The sequence below is a fragment of the Micropterus dolomieu genome, linkage group LG09, assembly GCF_021292245.1.
Source record: "Micropterus dolomieu isolate WLL.071019.BEF.003 ecotype Adirondacks linkage group LG09, ASM2129224v1, whole genome shotgun sequence".
In the NCBI taxonomy this organism is placed as follows: Eukaryota; Metazoa; Chordata; class Actinopteri; order Centrarchiformes; family Centrarchidae; genus Micropterus; species Micropterus dolomieu.
In genome coordinates, this window is record NC_060158.1 from 10,916,309 (window position 1) to 10,936,148 (window position 19,840).

Genomic DNA, 19,840 nt, shown 5'->3' on the forward strand with positions numbered 1-19,840 from the left:
TCAAAGCGTGTTGTTTTCATATTGTGGTAAACCATGGAATACGCCGCCACCCCCCCCCCAAATCATGTTTTTGTATGTTTGAACATAGGTATTTGGTATGTTTTGTGTCTACATGACATGTACAAAATACATGCAGTACCAAACTGCCAAATATTATTTATTTAGAAATCTAAATGAAAGATACCTGTAACGCAAAAAACAGAAATATGTTTCATATATTTATATGATGGAAAATGTTAACATGTGATTATTAGATATTTTTTTTTATTTCAAGCATAGCCTTGAGGTGTGTTTTATAAAGCATTTTTGGAGATAAGAGCCATCTATGTTTTACACATTACTATGATACATTTCAGGTTGTTACATTTTCAAAAAAATATGTAGCATCTTACTCTAATATCTCTGAAAGGTAGCATTAAAGTAATTACCAATATGTTGGTGTGGTCTTGGGCTGAATGTTCAGGCCATTGTCATGCCTGTCACCTCCCATCCATCTGTCCATCCATGCATGCATGTGTCTTTCCTCTGAATGTGTGACAGCGGGAGTCAGACCACATTACCGTCTCTCCTCAGCCAGCTTGTCACGGCTGATGTGAACTCATCAAACGCCTCGACTCTCAGTGCAGCAGCACCACTGGGTACTTACACTGCTGCAGGAGAGCTGGATCACTGGGGTTAGGCTATTTCTGGAAGCATCTCTGGTCCTGTTGGCTTGTGTGTGTGTGTGTGTGTGTGTGTGCGTGTGGTGGGAGGAGCTGCCATTACTGTAAACCCAATGACTTAGCTTTGTAGCAGAGGTCTGCTGTAATTTTATGCTCCTTTTTATATTCAAATCTAACAGTGTAATCTGCTTATAAACCAAATACTGAGAGCAACATTATTTAAAAATTCACAAGCATAGTTTTTGTCGAGAGAGAGAGAGAGTATAATCTATATCTCTATAGATTATCTATCTATCTATCTATCTATCTATCTATCATCTGAATGTCTTTTAGTTACATTTATGAGCTTTTTTATGATGGAATAAAAGGAAGAAGAGACTAGTTTCTTTATATGACACACTCATATTTATTATGTGTCTGAGTGTCTTTCAGTTTCTCTAAGTATGTGAGTCTATCTGAATGCTACTTGAAGGAGGCTCTGGTACATTATTGGTGACCACTTGAGGTCAGGTTGTATTTATGATGTTCACTTGCTGACAGTTGCACAATAAGGACCCTTTAAAAAAGGCTGTGTGTATGGATGTGTGTGTCCTTCAGTCAGGTATTCTGAGAGATGATACCTTTACCAGTTCGTGACCTTTTTTGCTTTAAATTACCAATTTCTCTCTCTTGTTTTCTTTGTCTCATATTTTTGTCTCTATTGGCGCAAGTGCAATAATCCTTTCCGCCACAGGCGTTTTCCCATGTTTGTGTAACTACAAAGGTGGCTACAAATTTAGTGAGCATCATAAAACCTGGTGAGCTGTGTTATTTGTGAACCCTGTATAGAGTTTTTTTAGCGTTACTTATGGTTGCATAGCAACACATTTATTTTGCAGTTTCTGCTGTATTTGACAGTGACTGTAAAGAGAGACAGGAAAGGCAGGGGAGAGAGAGGGGATGACATTCAGCAAATGGCCTGTGTCGCTGAAGGCTTCTTCAGTGAGTGTAGACCCTGAGGCAGCTCTGATTTCTGGTTTTACTAGTGCACTACAGATGCAGTTATCCTTTTTCTAGATCACTACCTGTACTTTTGTGACACACTTTGTACTTTTGTTTGATAAGGGCTATATAAATAAAATTATTATTTTTATTTTCCTGTTGCAGAACACGTAATGTACAGAAATGTGTGATATTGACAGTTGTGCAGCTTTGCTACAATTATCCAATAACTTCAATATCAATATGTGACTATATGTACTTATAAATCTGTATCTATCTATTAGAATGAAACACTCATCCTGTAGACTTAAAACAGCATGATGTAAGATTTGGTGTTTTTTTGCGATTTGGCACCCCTACTGTTTCAGAGTGTAACATTAATTCAATGCTGTTGTAAATAAGGACACATGTACACATGCGTTTGTTATGATTTACATTTTTTTATGATCAAAAACTAGCAAGTCGAAAACTTTACTAAGTTAGCTTCTTCTTATAGCTAGCTTGCTAAAGAGTCTTGTTGGTGTGTGACTGTGTGGTGCTTTAAGGCATTACACCATTCTCGCCATAGGTTTCCTGCCTGGGGTTCCAATCCTACATAGGGCAATACCAAAGTGAATGACAGAGATGCCGTTCTCCCTATTACAAGTAAGCGTACCATCAAAATGATTTTGAAGCTGTTATTTTAAGATAAAATTACTACTTAATGTTGCTTTATCAGGGGGTTGAAAAGGACCCGTAACATGGCCTGGCCCATCTTAGCTGGATTATCTCAGCCAGTCTTTGTTCATCACAGTTTATCAGTATCTGTGTTCTATGTTGGCTGGTAAGTAACAAGGAGTTGGTGTACAGAAATGTCAAAGATATGTTTAGTCAGCTTTTAAAACTCTCAAATATCCTCATTTGTCTCAAAACTCCAGTATTGGTCAGGCTGTACAATGAATTTTATTTGTGACCAGTTTTCTTGATGGAAAAGTTAAAGTCGTATTTTCACCAAAATGGCTGCAGTAAATTGCTTCTCTCTTACCACCCCTTTAGCCTTATTGTTGTGGATTAATTTGCACATAAGAGCGCTTTTTGCTCATTCACTTTAGTAAGCCATGACAATTAGGTGTAAGAATTTTTAACCATGATATCTTGATATAATGAAGAATGTCAGCATGTAGTATAGAAAGGCAATCAATAATTATATCCAGCCCTTTATGACCACATAAAGTGCAGTAAAATTGTGTCCATCATGAGTGGGACACAGAAACATCTGTCTTGAGGGTTTTTAGCTCTAAAAAATTAAATGCCTGTGTGAAATGAAACCACCATCATTTGAAGGGCACTTTGAAAATGATATGGTATCAGCATGCTGAACACTAAGAATCTATTTATAACAAGCATTGGCGACAAAAATTTGAGCTCCATCTGCGTGAGGAATTCAACATCCGACCCTAGTAAATAGTTGGACAAGCTCTGTCCTTTATAAAAAAAAAAAAACAAACTCTTTTAGATGAATGTTTATGCTACATAGAACCCCACAGCAACAGCTCTCAGTGACTCCAAAATAGCTCTGTGTAGTGATATAGGGAGACAGATGTGCTACTGAAGTGTGTGCGGAGGACGAGTGTGTGTGAAGCCATATAATATTAATGAATACAACATTTCCAAGCTGATAAACAACCCAGATTCATTAGCCCCAAGAGAAGCTTATTACCCGCTAGCGAGAACTGACTTTGTCTACTTCCTTTTGTGACACATTTAGACTCTCATAGGTGAGTCACACAGAAATTATTCTCAGTAAGAAATGTTCTGTGTGTCTGTAGGTGCATAATGGAGAACTTTTCCAGTTTGAAGAGTTTTTGCAGTTTGTTTTTTGGCACTGCCGTTTTTGAGCAGATGGTTGCGTGGATCAGTTGTGGATCAGTTGCTTGTAGTTAAAACTGAGGTGACCACCACAATTAATGCTGAAGTTTCATCACTTCCTACGCACAAGCAAAACAGTGTATGTTTGTTATATGAGATGGTGGAAGATATAGTGTCACATTTGTCTCTCTAGTGTGTATCTACATTTTGGTTGTGTTGAAGGAAGTACAAACTCTGAATGCTGTCCTGTCTTAGTAGTTTGACTATTTCAAAATTATTTGCTGACATTCAAAGACATTGTGTGCCATTTTACATTTAGAATGAGATGTCCTTAATGATCAATAACCAGCTTTAAAACCCCATTAATGAAAATTTGACTAGTTTCCTTCTCACTGTTTTAACAAGCAAATAAACTTTTTTTAAGGATTTGATGACACTTCACAATGAAACATCAGACTTGCCAATTAGAGCTGCAATTCATGAGTTAACAGAAAATGGCCATTTAGGAATGGAGCTGGTGTTTTTTTGTTTTTATTATTGTCAACAAATCCCATGAAAATACCAAAATCAACTATAAATCCATCTGTGGCACCAGCCCCAAGCACATCAGTTCCTACTGAAGACATAAATATTTAAAAATGGGCCACAGATCTACAGTGTCATTATATAAAAAGGCCAAATGATTTCCCGAAAACAGATGTGCACTAGCTAACAAGCCTTACTGAAAGAGGAGTAATGGTGCAACTATTTTCAGCTGCACATTAATACACGTTTGGTGCAATATTGAGTATTAATGACACGGAATTGACTAATTACAGTGCCCATGTTCATCGCAGTGAAGGAACATGTCACCAAATACAACTGTGTGGCTCACTGATTTGTTTTTAATAGTTTCTGGACAACAATGAAGGTCTTTGGCACAGAGGAATATGCTATATCATTGTTTGTTTTGGTCTTTTCACAAAATTATTATCTTCTTCTTTAAAGGCAAATACATGTAATTACCCATTGAAGTTCTTGCTCCTTAAAGTTGTTAATTAAAATTAGACATACAAAGACTAAAAGGGTGTATGTATCCAAGGTTTTTTCCTACCTATGTACATTGGGAGTAGTTTATTTTACATTAAATGATCTACTGTAAATTATTGACTGGGATATTTCCTAGCCATCCGGGTTGTTTTTAATGTTGCATTGTGGCTTAAAATATTGTATGGTAAGGCTGGCTGACAGATGCAGTTACAGGACTCATTGCCTCTACTTAAGTAACTGATGCCCTATTATGTGGAAAAATCAGATCCATCTCTTTACATCAGTGGCTCACTGTTATTTCGAGTAAAGTGACCGTTAATTATGTATTTTGACAGTTGACAATGTATTTTAACGCTGTACGTCACTGTTGTCCTCCAGGTGATGTCCCAAGCAGAGGGCCAACAGAAGAACTTGGTTCAGTCCATTGACTCTCTACCCACCAAAGGCCCTCTCTCCTGTTTGGACCAGGACCTGCTGTTGCTCAAAGCCACGTCGGCTGCCACACTCAGCTGCCTGGGAGAGTGCCTAAACATCCTCCAAAAGACCCAGAGCCATAGCCAGGCACCTACTCAGTCCCAGGCCTCCGAGCGCAACTACTCTGCCCACGGAGCCCCCTCTGGTGAGTCTGCTCCGGGCCCCGTTCCAGTGCAGTTACTGGAGCCCCCGACCCGTCTATCTCTCCCATCCCTCTTGTCTTTCCAGTCCCCTCCTCCTGAGCCCAACACAAGCGGCAAGGGCCATCTGGGGCAGCTGGACTGTGGCTCTTGTCCCTGCCTGATGGGTACCATGAACTTCAATGTTTGTAGTAAATGTTGTTGAATGTTGCATTATTGTGTTAAATTGTGTGTTTTATTTGGTACCATTTGTGCTTTTTTTTTGTCATAGTTTGTAGTTGTTAGTGTTGTTCTGTGTTGTTTTCCATTCATTATTGTGTCTCTTCAGTGTTGTCTGTTGCATTCACTGCTAATCGTGGTAGTGCCAAGTACAAGCATGAATGTAAAGTGTGAATTTATTGTCAATCTTGTTTACAGAATCCCTGAAAGCATTTCAGACTGTCTCCCAGCATGCATGTCAGAAAAATTCAGGGTTTATGTGTGAATGGCTAAACCTAAATATACTGACTAATACTATGCACTTTAAATCTCCTCAAAGGATTAAGTCTTTGCCAAAGGAATCCACACTGGTGCCTAAAATGTCAAACCTCTGCCATGTTTAACCCTCTCTGTGCCAGATCACTATGGATCCAATAAAGTTGTTTCGATTTTAAACCATTTGCAGCCTGAGGGTGGTTCTATTGGCACAACACGAATCATTAGGATTACGGAGACAGTGCCTAAAGGTGGAAGGTAGAGTCCAAATTCAGGACAATAGACTCTGTTAAGAAAATGTGAAATCCATCAAACTTTGTGGACTAATCCCATTTTCCCAAGAACAGAAGATTGTAATCCATTTACAGTCTCCCAAGTCGCTATCGAACAACAGCCCCATACATGTTTCTTGCACGAAAGAGGAATCGATCTGACTTAAAGTAATACTCCAGTGAAAATCTATTGAGTACCAAAAACTCACTGTCTGTAGACTTGTTCTGAAAATTTTTAGCTTGCTCCTTTTGTGGAAGATGGCACATGTCAGTTTGGATTCACAGCAGTTACAATGGACACCAATGGCCACCCATAAGTTAAAGCAGAAATGTGCTTTAATGTGCATTTTGCCTATAGAAATTTCCTGCAGCATAGCCCACTTCTCTGCTTTCGACAGAACAATCTCACCTTAGGTCCATTAAAGGTTAAGGAAGTTTTAGTGACATCTATTGGTGAGGGTTGTGTATTGCAACAAATTGCTCACTCACCGCTCCCTCTTGCTCCCTGACAAAAGATGTCATCATCAGAGACAGCAGAGAGTAGCCAGTCAAGAAATAAGGTTTCTTTAGATAGGTATATTAAGACATTATATTTAATTAATTATTCAGTGAAACCATATGGTATTGTCAATTGTTCATCATACAACACCAATATCAAGAAATGAAGTGCTACATGATGTGGCGCATACTCCTGTAATACATTATTTTACTGCACTGTAAACATACATTTTGTTATATCTTGGGAGGGTTGGCTCATCTGGACTAACATACCAAAGTAAATGAACATCTCAAAAACTTATTTCATCTAGTGCAAGTATGACCACAGACAGATAACCGGGAAATGTCTGGTCTTTACTTTGACTTTGCATGCGTTCATGCAACCTCTAAAATGTACACTCTTTCTGTTTGAACACACCTTTAGAGATGGCATTAGTAGTGCAAGCATTCACATCCATTGAAAGGAGCCATTCTGCCTCCTAGCCACCTCTTGGTGGAGGTATTCCAGGCATGTCCAACTGAGGCAAGGTAGACCCAGGAGATGCTGAAAGGATGACATATACCATCTAGCTTGAGAGCGCCTTGGGATCCCCCAGGAACCGCTGGAGGACAAGGCTAAGGTGAAGTGACCTGGATAAGTAGTGGAAAATGGATGGATGGTTTTGTTGTGGTTTCTTGGTGCCCATTGGAGTCCATTGTAACTGATGTGAATTGAAACTGATGACAGCTGCCATCCTTTAAACCCTACAGGTGCATGTTTTTGGTGGAGTTTTTAAGCCAAGAAGTTGTGGTTCACCTCCATCTATGACTTTGGGAAGGTCTTTTGGGGTCTGGGTTTGAGTGGGTGCCAAATCCCAACCAATCTGCCAGTCCTCACAGTTTGTTGGTCTTCTCTTTGCGCCAACAGTCACCCTTCCCTGTACCTGTTCATCAGACAGGGGGTGGTGTGGAGTGGGACCACTGGGCCGCAAGTACAAACCTCTTTCCTTCCGCTGCCTGGCTGATAAGTCCTGTGGGGGTCCAGCTGCTCCCCGCTTCCGGCATGTACCCCCCACACCTCAGTGAGGAGATTTTTGTTAGGATCGTCGGTATTGCAAAATGTTTGGTAGTGGCTCACTGGCATGAGCAGCATCCAGATTTGATGTAGCTGATAAAGGGAGTGGCTGGCTGGTCGGTTGGTTGAATGGTTTTGTTATGCCCACACAGGAAAGCTTTGCCACTGCATGGGCAAGATAACTCTTTTGGTAGAGAGCCGAGCATGAGGTTGGACTGAGTTTGGCTGGCACGCTTGTCCCTCCAGGCTCTTAGCACTACAAAACCAGAGTAGATTGTTTGAGTTACCTATAGTAATTGACTAGACAGTCAAGGAACTTGAAGGATCTTTGTAAACCCCCACCAAGAACCTGCCAGTCACAAACAAGACAGCATATCATCAGCTGATGTCACGGAGGATCTTTGCTGCTCGCTCTAGCTCTTTTTTGGATCCCCCTTCCCTCCCCTCCCCTCTGTCACTGCCATAAAGAGCTTGAAGCCCAACAGTATGTCTCTTTCACCCTCAGACGCAGAACATTTTCCTTTAAGGAAATTAAAATCCATAAAGGAAATTTACCTTGCAAACGAGTCCCCTTCGCAGCTTAACGTAGACAGCAGAAAATGGAACATTTTAAACTTAAAATATAAGTGACAAGAGGAACGTGGAAGTTAAGAGATGGTTGTGAAAGTATCACAAAATCTGAATCAATGTCACAGCCCAGAAATGGAAGGTAAAGCCATTGGAAACATCTACTGCATGAATCTTTGTCTCTCCACTGTTTGATCTGCGACAGCCTTTTGATTCACCTGCATGTCTCTATCCAATGGCCCAGACATCCCCCCTGCTCACTGACAGTGGTGGGTAGAGTACTGAAACTCAATTAAAAGTACAATTACTATCATAAAACATTGCTCAAGTAAACATTATCATTTGACAAACCTACTGAAGTTATAGTACTTGGTCAATAAACTACTCAAAGTACAACTTACTTTGTGTTTCCATACATTTTAGTGTGTGCAGGTTAGAGATCTTCAAGTCTTTATGAAAGTCCAAGTCTTTTTTTTGGAATAAGTATTTCACCACTGTGCAACAGGATATAAATGACCACTGGTTATTTCTAGGGAATGCCTTTTGTCTTGCACACACCATTGTTCATTATTTCTAATTTAGCTATTTCAGTTTAATATAATTATTTAACTTTTTATTTTTTATCTACACAAAGGTATCTGTAGGATCATACTTGCTGCCTAGCCTACTATTGATGACTATATCTGTTGATATAGATGTGCAGTGAACCAAACCACTTGCTTTGATATGAAGGGCTCTACATATGATTTGCCTTCACCGATAGCTCAGCCACCCAATGTAATCTTTACAATGTGAAGGATTATTGTGGCAATAACACGGGAGCAGCCCATCGTTGAATGAAGTAGGGATAGCCTACATATGTGCGTCATGGGTTCTATCCACCCATATTTTCTCTCTCCCTATGCTTCTCAAAAATTTAATTAGCAGCCTACTGAGTGAAAGCCAAAATCAGTTTCACCGGTGTCATTCTATTTAGTGAATTCACTGTAGATTGGATAAAATTAGACAAAAATAGATAATTTAAAAGCCTAATTTTCATCACAAAAAAAGCTGTGCTCTGCACAATAATTCTGTTAATATATGAGAATCAATCCAGTCATTATCTATCTTAAATGTGTAGCCTACATTTGTTCTACATCTAGCTAAATAAGCTTTAAATACAGCATTATTGGAAAGTGAAGCACTTCTTAATTAATGTCGCAAAATGCATAGTAGATAACATACTAGTTGAAACGAAGGTATAAATGCCAAATTTAGATGAATTAAAGTAGATTACTGGCGCCAAAAAAACACTTGAATAAAAAGTAAAAATAAATGTGAAAAGTTACTGTTCCTAAACAACTTTTTTACTTACTTGTCGTGACTTACTACCCACCCCTGCTCACTGAGTGTTTCTACTTCTGGTGCTTCATTGTGACATCTCAGAGAAAGTATCAAAGTAGACGTATCTGTCATAATTTGTGTTTGTAAACCAGCTACTGTAAAAGCATTATTACCAGCATAAGTGCATGAACTATTCCCAGAAACGTTTCCCCTAAAGCTCAATCTCGAAATGAAGTCTCATGAAACTATTAACTTTCAAATAAGAATAACCTTTTCAAAAATTCAATTTTCACTGTATTGCCAACTCATTAACATTTCACTCGCCTTTGGGCAAAACCACCCCCTGTTCATGTCTCCAATATATTAGTGTAGTATATATTAGTAAGTCCAGTATCGTAGGAGGAGGCTCAATAGCACTTTTCAAGTTCTTGTCAAAACTGTCATTTGACCAAAGCAGTGGCCTGGCCTGAGGGCTATTTCAACACATTTTGCTGAGACAGCCTTGCCTCAGGCTCACCAGCCTGTCAACCTGTGTCAGCACAGCTTGCTTCGCACTAATGGAGATCAAAATACAGCCTTTTGGTGCATTAGACTTTTAACCCAATTTGAGTGTTGGGACTAGAGATGAGAAGGGCCTGTGGTACCATTCCATTAACAGTACTTTGAAATGGGATCTACAACTTTGATGTATTTAAGAAGCTTTTAAATGAGGAAACTTGCAGCTAGGTTTTCTGATGAGTCTGTTCATACAGGAAACATAAAATATGATCAGTGCCATAGCCCTGCATAAAATACAGATTTGTTGAAGCACAATGTTAGAAGGCTGTCAGAGGCGGTGACTGAATTTTTGTCTTATTTGGAGGCTGAAGTTTGTATTGTTGTTATGCAGAAATCCAGTGAGGAGACTCTTTCAGTGTTGTAAACATTAGTTCCTCTTAAGTCATGCAGTTTTCCTGTTGGCAAGAGTTTGAGAGACTTGGAGACTTTTCACCTTACTTATGGACCTATAATTCAGGCTGCTTTAAGATAAGTAATTGCTAGATGTAGTGCTGAGTAATAATTAAAATGAATATGACAATATTAAATATTACAGTATTTGTATGTCACAATATGACAAAATGAAATGTAAAATAATGAAATTTATGTCCAGAAATCTGGACAGCAGAATTTTATAAAGCAATTATAAAATTCATATTTTCCTGATACAAAAATATTGAATTATCTCCCATTTTCTCACTTTTTTTCTAATGTTATACTGTATAATTCCACTTCTGTAGCAACTTTTTGATTTACAGTCTTAGCTGCCTGAATTTATAACCATAGAAGCCCCATGTCTTTAGAGATGGCGGTGTTGGTCTGTCAGTTGGTTGGTCGGCCCAACACTGTTGTTTTTGGATGGATTGCCATAAAATTTGGTACACGTTCAAGGATCTGGATCAACTGTAATAACGTTTGTCCAAAGCTTTGGTTAATGACCTACAAACTGATGGCATTCCCATCAGACACAGCTAGGCTTTGTGTTTAGTGCGTACTGGCAAGTCTTAGTTGTCTAACATGGCAAAACAAGATGATGAACATGGTAAACATTATACCTTCTTAACATAGCTTGTTAACATCGTCATTGTGAGCATGTTGGCATGCTGACTTTAGAATATAGGTCAATGCACGACTGTGTAGACTCACAGAGACGCTAGCGTGGCTGTAGACTCTTAGTCTGGTTGGTGCATCAGTCACAAACAATTTGTAATATGGTCAAAAGGAAAGTCTGAAAAATCATGTCAATAAGGAGTGGTTGTCAAATGTAGCTTCCACAACGCTTGACTGAAATTCAGTTATAGGGAAAGACCATCCAGTTGAATCATCACCTCTGACAGTCCATCCCCTGTAGGTGAAGACAGCAGAGTTTGAGTACTTTCAGATTATGTATTGATTTTTGAAATGCCTATACAACAGCAGAAACTGCCGTGAAATTGTTTCAAGGCTCAGTTACAGTACGAGACAGACTGTACAGGATGTAGATTTATCATATTTCTGCAAAACATTTTATTGTTTGTGGCCCGGAGTCCAAATGAATCATCATTCTATTCATTTCTGTTTGGCTGACCTTAGTCAGTATACAACAGGCCAGGATATAAAAATTATTAAATTTCAACAGACACGCGCGCACACACATACTCACCCACCCACCCACACAATTTCCTGATGTCTAATCTCGGTCTATCACACAGTCTTGGTTCATTACCATTTATGACAGCCTTAATATTGAATGTCAGAAATAAATAGGACATAGCGTGCTATGGGTTTTCTCACTCGTCCCTCTCTGAGTAGTCTTATCAGTTTCATCCAACCCAAAATCAAGCATTAATACACACACATCAACAGTATACATCATATAGTAGTGAATCCCAAGCATCTCCTCCTAACTGTTGTTCACTAAAAGCCGGCAGTCGGCTCTGACGCTGCCTTGTCGTTTTTCAGATGGTGTTCCTGTGTGGACTGCACCAAAGTCGCCCTCAGGGGAGCTGTTGAGGAACGGAGGTCTGACTCCTCTACGATCTGCCGAGCCCTCCCCGGCCCTCAGGAAAAGGAGTCTGTCCCATGGTGCTGAGGTGAGAAACATTACATCATTCTGTTAAATATCACCTCGGTCTTTTGTGTTTTTCTTCTTCCTTCCCCTGTTGTCATTAGAGATCAGGGTTTATAGTGAGATGTGGGACTGAGACCACTGTAGGGCTACACAATTAATCTAGGAAATCCTGAAACTGAAATACTCCAATTTCAAACTGGGAGAGTGTTTCAGGTGTTTTTCAAGACAGGGCTTGGTTGGACGGCTGTAAAGTAAAATTATTTTACAGTTACTCATTTGGCTGACGCTTTTGCCTAAAGGTTGCAGGTGCATGCAACAAGGCAGAAGAGTGTTTTGCCTTTATTGGATAGTGACAGTGCAGATAAACACAGCAAACATGAGGAAAGAGTGGGGGAGGGGTCTGATGGTATTTCCCAAACACACAAAACGATGCATATTATGCATATTTTACTTATTGCTAACATTTCAAAGTGCATTTTTAGATTCATTGACTATTTTCCAGTTACCCGTTGTTTAAATTACTTAAGCACATTTGCACAGACTTGAAATGTGCTTGCTTTTAGATCGTCCATCACAGGGAACATTGTTTTTGAGTCCATGTTACATTATTATCACATGATGTATCTCCAACTTTGGTGACTTTAAAATTTTGATATAAACTTATGGATTAAGTTTATATCAAAACTTAAGTTTAGTCAATAAGTCCCCCTATTGGTAGAGACAAAGAAAACATTTAAAAACACATTTGAATACCTGAAAAGTTCTTTTTTGCAGGCAGGAGCTGTATCTTTTGTTTGTAAGAGGAGATATTGAGAGTCAGCTGACGAAAGACATTAAAATCATTCAGATACTACAAGCTAAGACTCAAGTATTTGATGTCAGACAGCCCTCGAAGACACCAACCAAGACATTTTCAAAACAGAGCTTGCTTTAAAATGCCTTACCATAACAATTCAATTGACTAAATATTTATTGTGATGGATTTCCTTATTTTTTCAGGGCTCTGTAAATCGATTTTCTTGCTGTTGTGAAGTAAAAACAGTTGTGATGAGTGACTTGCAAGATTTGGAAACATTGGCAATATTTGGAAAAAAATGAAGATTTTGTTTTTTCGCACTATTTACTCGATGTGCCAGTGGACTCACATTCTTTTCATTCTCTCATGTTTGCCCTTGTTGGCCAGCAAGGGAAGCACTCATCACTTCTGAAAGTTTTAACAGAGCTGCTGTCAAATAAGTGGGTCACACAGTATAGAGCTGGAACTGAGCCGGTCCCAGGAGGGGGCTTCATGCATTCCTGCCTGCCTGCTGCAGAGACGGGGCTGTCTGGCTGTCTGGACCACCCTGTATGAGTGACTAGAAATGGAGGCCAGGTGACACTGACGTAAATGTGCGTCAGTCGGGTGGAGAGAACGAGCGGGTGAAAGTAGGATGCTTAGAGGGCGAGACATTGGTGCTTTGCTTTCTGGTCCAGATGGAAAGCAGACGTCTTAATAATTTCGGAAAAATGCTGATTTAATAACTTCAAAGGACAATCCACTCTAAAGGAAGCATGTTGTATTTGTTTTAATCCACATGAAGATTTTTGATGTTTGGTGGTGTAGTTTCCTTGTTCCCTTTGGAAATATTGATGATATGAGTTCAAATGAAAGCAAAAGCTACAGTGGATTTTTCAACCGTCTAAAACATCAGCATTAAATATAAAGCTGTGGGTGGGATCTTTTACCCCAAGTTGTAAATATGTTTTTTTGTATTCAATGGCTTCCAAAGACATACATACATACATATGTATAAGATTTTGACTACATAATAACTCCACTGCACTCATTTTATTTGTATTTGCACAGCTGGTTAAACCATAAACAATAGTTATTTACAAGGGTATTAATATTAATAGACTTTTTGTCAAATGGTAAACTTGTGTCGTTACTTGTCATACATGAGGAAACCACCTCATGTCAGATAGTATAAATGGGTTGACACTAAATTTCACCATAAAACAAAGTACAGGGTGCAGGGAGAGACATTTCACCCTTGATGTGAGCAATGAATCAGCACCCTGTCGAACCGCCACGAGGGATTTAACTGTGCTGGCAGCAGTCTATTCTAGAGGCATAGAGATGTAATCTGTCACGTTAATGATCAAATTCTATTGACATAGGAGCGTAAAATGGGTATTCCAGCGTTGCAATGTCAACCCATTTACAGCTAATTGTCAAGCTGTTCAGCAGACTTCATGGTGCACAATTAAGAGCAGAGAAAGGAGGGCAGCGCATAATGGTGATTTGGCACCTCAAAGACATTTCAGACTGCAGTTATGATTCAGGGAGCCTCAACCAACCATCTGCACTGACATTCCTGCCACTGTCAGTATGTTTCTGCCCACTAAAGTGTGCTATTCGGATACTGTGCTCCACTAATGAGTAATGACAAGTTATGCCTGCCATAAAAAAAGATACTGCCATTGAGGAAACTAAAAAATGACCTTTTGGGATCATATTTATCAGAGAGACACATAGGGAAATACAGGAAAAGGAGGAAGACCTACTTTTGGATTATCTTGCAAAACAGTTACATCACCTGAGAAAACATTTTGCTCGCATCACACTAGCAGCCACAACAACAACACTTAGGTACAAATCCTTCAGAATTAAGCCATTGCCCACACACATTTAAATTGGCAGGAAAAATTAAAGCTGCTTTTATCAGTATGTTTATATTAACAGTGGCAAAAAATTGTGCATTGTGAAAGGTGTCACTTGCGGTAATGAACCCACACAGAATCTTCACCCCCTTCAGTTCTGGTAGCTTTTTAGCGTCTTTCTATTCATTGTTTTGTTTTTAAGGCACACAACTTTGGTTACCTGTCACTACTTTCATCAACCTAATTTCTTACCATAACAGAAAGCTGCTTTCAGCATCAACAACAAAAAAGCTTCGATAAACCCACTGTACACTTACTGCCCAGCACCAAACTGTCAAAGTTAGCGGCTAGCTGTTTAACATAGTGGAGCATTTAGCAACAAAAGAGACAGATATTTCCCACAAGTTAGTGGACACCGAAACAGAGCTAAAAGGAGAGTGAATATTGGGCTTACAGTCATCAAGTGGCCAGAAAAACATTCACACTATAAAATAATATTTTGTGTTTTTAGCTTGTTCTGCTACCCCTGTGGCCAAGAAAATGGATCTATGTAGGTTTAGCTCCACCACAATATTGCATATTACTATATTATACTATACATATTATCATAATACTCCTCATGACCTATGCATTAGTCTCATATTATAATTTAACCTGTAGATATTATCATTTAATAATCTGTAGACGTAAAGCAAATCAACATCAACCATAGGCTTTGTAGGGTGGAGCTTTTTTGACACTAGTGTACGCTGTATAGTTCCTATTTGACTTTTAATCTATAAATCATGTGAAAAATGATCTCCGGTTCAGTTAACAGTTTTGACTGAATGTACAGTCGAAATTGTAGTCGTCTTACCAAAACACACAGAACACACATAGTGTAGGTGTCCCTAATTTTGTGATGACACATTTAAATTTAGACTTTTCTTTTACCCAGTCACTGCTCTGTAATATTTTGCACTTCCCTCCTGCATGCTTCTCGGCTCTGCCCTGCAACTTGAACCAGATTTCATTACAGCCTTCAAAGATGGACTGGCTGGTGATTGAAGAAGGGCAGAATGACGGAGGAGATGCAGCGCAGATCACCAAGGTGCATTAGTCCAGCTTGACAGTGACGTTTATTCATCTTTTAATGAAATCCAGCCCCATCATCCATCTGATTACTTCCTGTCTGGTCTGAATGATTGAAAGTTTTGGCATGAAGGAGATGCGAAGGTTGAGGAGGAGTTGAGAGATTTTCTTGAGTTGATTGTCTGACACCTGTATACACTAAAGGTGATGTTTATGAAGGACAGATATTGGGTGTGTTTTTGGGATGATTGTTGTGGATGATTATCTCTTGTTTGGCTTGTTAAAGGTAGATCTGGTGAGATTGTTAATTTTGCCCTCTTGTGGTAGGGAAAAACAATGCAGCATTAACTGCAAAATGCATTGTGCCATCAAATCAGGAGGTTGGGTATTTGATATTTATTCTTAGAATGCACCCAACAGTACAAACGAGAGGAAGTACTTTTTAATGGTTTCAATTAAATGTTTTTGTTTAGCTTCAATTTCAGTATTCGTTCGTCAAATGTCACCCTACCTTAATTACACACCTTACCTTATTATTCACCAAATGCCTTATTTACTTCAATTTCTGATCTTGGTCATTTGGCAGTTTACCATTTTCCCTGTAATATCGTGATTAGTCCTGAGCGCAACAAAGAAAGTACATTAGCTCAGAATAATAAAGGTTTGCTATTTGAATTATTTAGCACCACAGTGGTGCTCACTCTGAGTGTGTAGCCAACAAAGGGAGGCAAGCACGGGGCCAGTACGTGACTGTGGGAAAATGGAGGAAAAAGTGCTGGTGCTGGCAGAAATAAGGTGGGTTAATGCATTTGCACTAACCCACCTTTCAATTGCAGTTGCACAGCTCCCTTGCCACATATAAGCTGCTGCTAGAGAACAGAAAGTTAACAACAAACCTTCAGTTAGGTTTGTATTAACAAAGGCAGAGTAGGAGAGGAAATCTTCCTTTTTGAGTGCCTGGTTTTATTAGATTTTTGCACGTGTGTGTGTGTGTGTGTGTGTGTGTGTGTGTGTGTGTGTATATATATATATATATATATATATATATATATATAAATAAATAAAAGAAACACATAATAAAAATATGTCCTGTCCTACATTTTGAGCTCTTTCCCTCTGTCCAATGCTGAGGTATTTTTTCTTCTTTATTCCAGCAGAGGGCAGCAAAGTCCTCTGATGGGTTTTCTTCTGAATGAATGAATGAATCAGTATATTAGTCTGCACTGCCAAAGGGATATTGTGAACAAAGATGAATGGTAATACTTTTAACAATATTTGTGTTTGCGGGTTAGCATGTCAATTTGTCAATGTTAATTTGAACTAAATTAATATGGTTTGTTTTTATGGCACCTCAATTTGATCTTGTTAACAGGCATAAAGGTCCTGTCAGTCCCGGAGTGAAAATATCAAATAAAGAGCAGCATATGACTCATTCTTTGTAATCTGTAATCCACTCTCCTTATTGAACTTTTAGTTTAGGACGCTGGAAATGACATCTGCCTGTTGGAAAATACACTCTCCTTTGTCTCTTGCTGCATTTCTGATTTATTTCTATTATTACATCACAACCATCATGTTTTAAAGTAAAAACTCGCCGTTTTTCTTAACAATGGGAATGAAACACCCTAAAATATACTTTATTTCTTCTCTGCCCATATGCACATACACAGATATTTTGTAATGTATGTCTAAGGGCTGCATCTTATTTTAATTATTGATTATTGAAATATTGATTGTTGTTTTCTCTGTTCATTGATTAGTTGTTTTGTCTTTAGACAGTCAGAAAATAGTGGAAGATCACATGTTCCCAGAGCTGGATGGGGATGTCTTGATGTCTCCTGCATTGATCTGTACCAATGAACAAAAGAAATGACACTGAGACTGTTAATGCTAAATTTGCTGGATTAACATTGACAATGCCAGTTAACAATAAACACTCTGATCAAGGTGATATTGCAGTGTTCGTATAACCACATTACATTCTGCATTAAAGATGCAATTTTCTGATGTCCTGCAATTTTGTACAGTTGGTAGAAAAATTAGGTTGAGTGGCTTTTCTGAAGTTCATTGCTCTTAACTGTAAGGAATATGTGCCAAAGTTTCTACATTTTTGAAGAATAGTTCTGTAGAGATTTCCATTACCCTCCGTTTAATGGCCATTATTCAGGCTGAAACAGAAGCTGAGAAAATCACTGCAGTACAGCATGAGAATTGATGCGTTTTGCCGCTGGCTTGTTTAGGGTTAATTATGTCAGTTTAAGAAGTTGATTTTCAAAAACGTAATATAGCATTCATATGAGTAATCCCCCGATTTTGCATTGCACTTCTACAACATTGTCCCACAATGCAACACAACCAACAACAAAAATTGTGGTGGAGAATCAGGTGGGTTTTGTATGCTGTTTTCACGCAATATCAGCACAATGGGGAGAAAAAAACACCCCCAATATTCCAGCTTGGTAGTGTTCACACATTATTCCAAGCTAGTGCTAACCTTGCAGCCAACAGCATAAATTAGCTACTTTTGTTGTGGAACCTTTTTTGTACCAGATACAAAGTCAGTAGGTCCAATAAAAATAGCTGAATCGATTGTGTTAATGTTGATATTAGATTTTATTTTGACGTAGCTGCCAGCGGTGGTGCATTTGCAGCTATTCTGCCAAAAGTTTGTTGACATGTCTGCAGTTCTTCTCACCAAGTTGGAGATATCGACAGTGTCAGAAATTCCTAATATCGCAGACTAGTATTTTCAAGTCAGAGGCTGAAGTGAACAGTTTTTCCCACTCGGTTGCTCGTAATTGCTGTTTAAACGATGTGATGTGAACGTGGCATTATGCTAGTAGCAGCTAATTTAGGCCTCGAGCCGCTAACTTCACACCCCAAATGTTTTGACATTTTCGAACTTCAGTCTTCAGTCCCAACCAATGTTGATTCAAGTGACATCATTTGAGACAGTTTTTTCAGATTTCGCACAGCCCCCTCTGGAGCTCTTGAGGGAGCTTAAAGGTCACCTTCAGTATAGGATAACGATTGGACTCCAGACCATTTAAATTGACAGCAGCTCTGTCTTATTGTTTTGTGCTTAATGTCTCAAAATATGGTAATGTTTTCCTGTTAAATTGCTCCACCTTTAACTCACACTGGCCTCACCATCACTCAAAACCAAGTGCAATAGTGCACAGTTTCTTTTTATCTTCGTGTAAGCGCGCGTGTGTGTGAGTGAGTGTCTAACCACTGTGTCTGCACCGTATTTTATATCCTCTCAGTAGATGATGTGCGGATGAAACTGCTCATTATAATTCATACATGAGGCACTGAAACTCAATATCTTAGCCCCACTTGCCTAATTTTTTGAAGAAGATGAATAAGTGGAAGAGTTTTGGGAGGTCTGATTCTGGCACAGTTTTGATTCACTTTCTCATTCATAACCCTTCATGAGTGTTTTTTTATTTTTCAAGAAATGTATGTCCTTTTTTGATACCTTAGAAAAGACACTTCACTGCTTCTGTCACCTCTAATGGCTTTAATACGTTCACTAATTTGCTTTTGCTGGGACTGTGCACTCTGCTTCCCTAACATCTTCTTTTGTAGGCATAGTGTAGGCAGAAAATCATTTGTTCGGTGTTGTGTCTGTCTCTGCACAAAATATTTTTAGACATTTATGTCCTAATTTGAGAGTAAGCAGTACATGCAGTGCAGTCTGTCCAGACATCTGTTACATCTTAAAGCTTATTAAAGCTTAATTTATTAAAAACTTTCTACAAGTGTTATTACATAACTTTAAACGTGGTGCCTTTTTGCAAAATTCACTGTTCTTAATGACAGATCTGGCACCCTCAAGATTTAGATGTGTTGGACCTAAGGCAGGAGCCTGCTTGACCTCAAATTTGTAATGGAACTGTTTACGTTTCAGTTGCTGTAATTCGAAATGTTGCAGTTTAACTAAGCTTCAGTAATGTAACCTTGCCCAGAGTGAGCTTTAATGCTACTTTGGCTTTGTTTTGCCCAGCGGCAGTAAAGCAAAGTTCAGCTGGAATTTGCAGCCCTGTTATTAGGAAATAGTACAGACACTTTATAAAAACTGACAGATAAGTAAGGTAAGATAGGTAGAAATAACCTGTAGTTTTGAGATAAAAGCCAAATGGGACCCAAACTGGAAATGCTTAAAAGCTTTTCAGGATCTCCCTGGAAGTTCAACACGCACTTGACATTTAACC

General features: G+C 38.9%; 1 protein-coding gene across 1 annotated transcript in view; it reads left to right on the forward strand.

The window, feature by feature from the left end:
* The window catches only part of LOC123976770 (oxysterol-binding protein-related protein 10), a 60,220-nt gene that overhangs the window by 22,813 nt on the left and 17,567 nt on the right, over nt 1-19,840 (forward strand). Inside the window, exons 6-7 of the mRNA XM_046059117.1 lie at nt 4,899-5,139; nt 11,801-11,931. Coding sequence (XP_045915073.1) covers nt 4,899-5,139; nt 11,801-11,931 — 372 coding nt within the window. The remainder of the gene's footprint in view (nt 1-4,898; nt 5,140-11,800; nt 11,932-19,840) is intronic.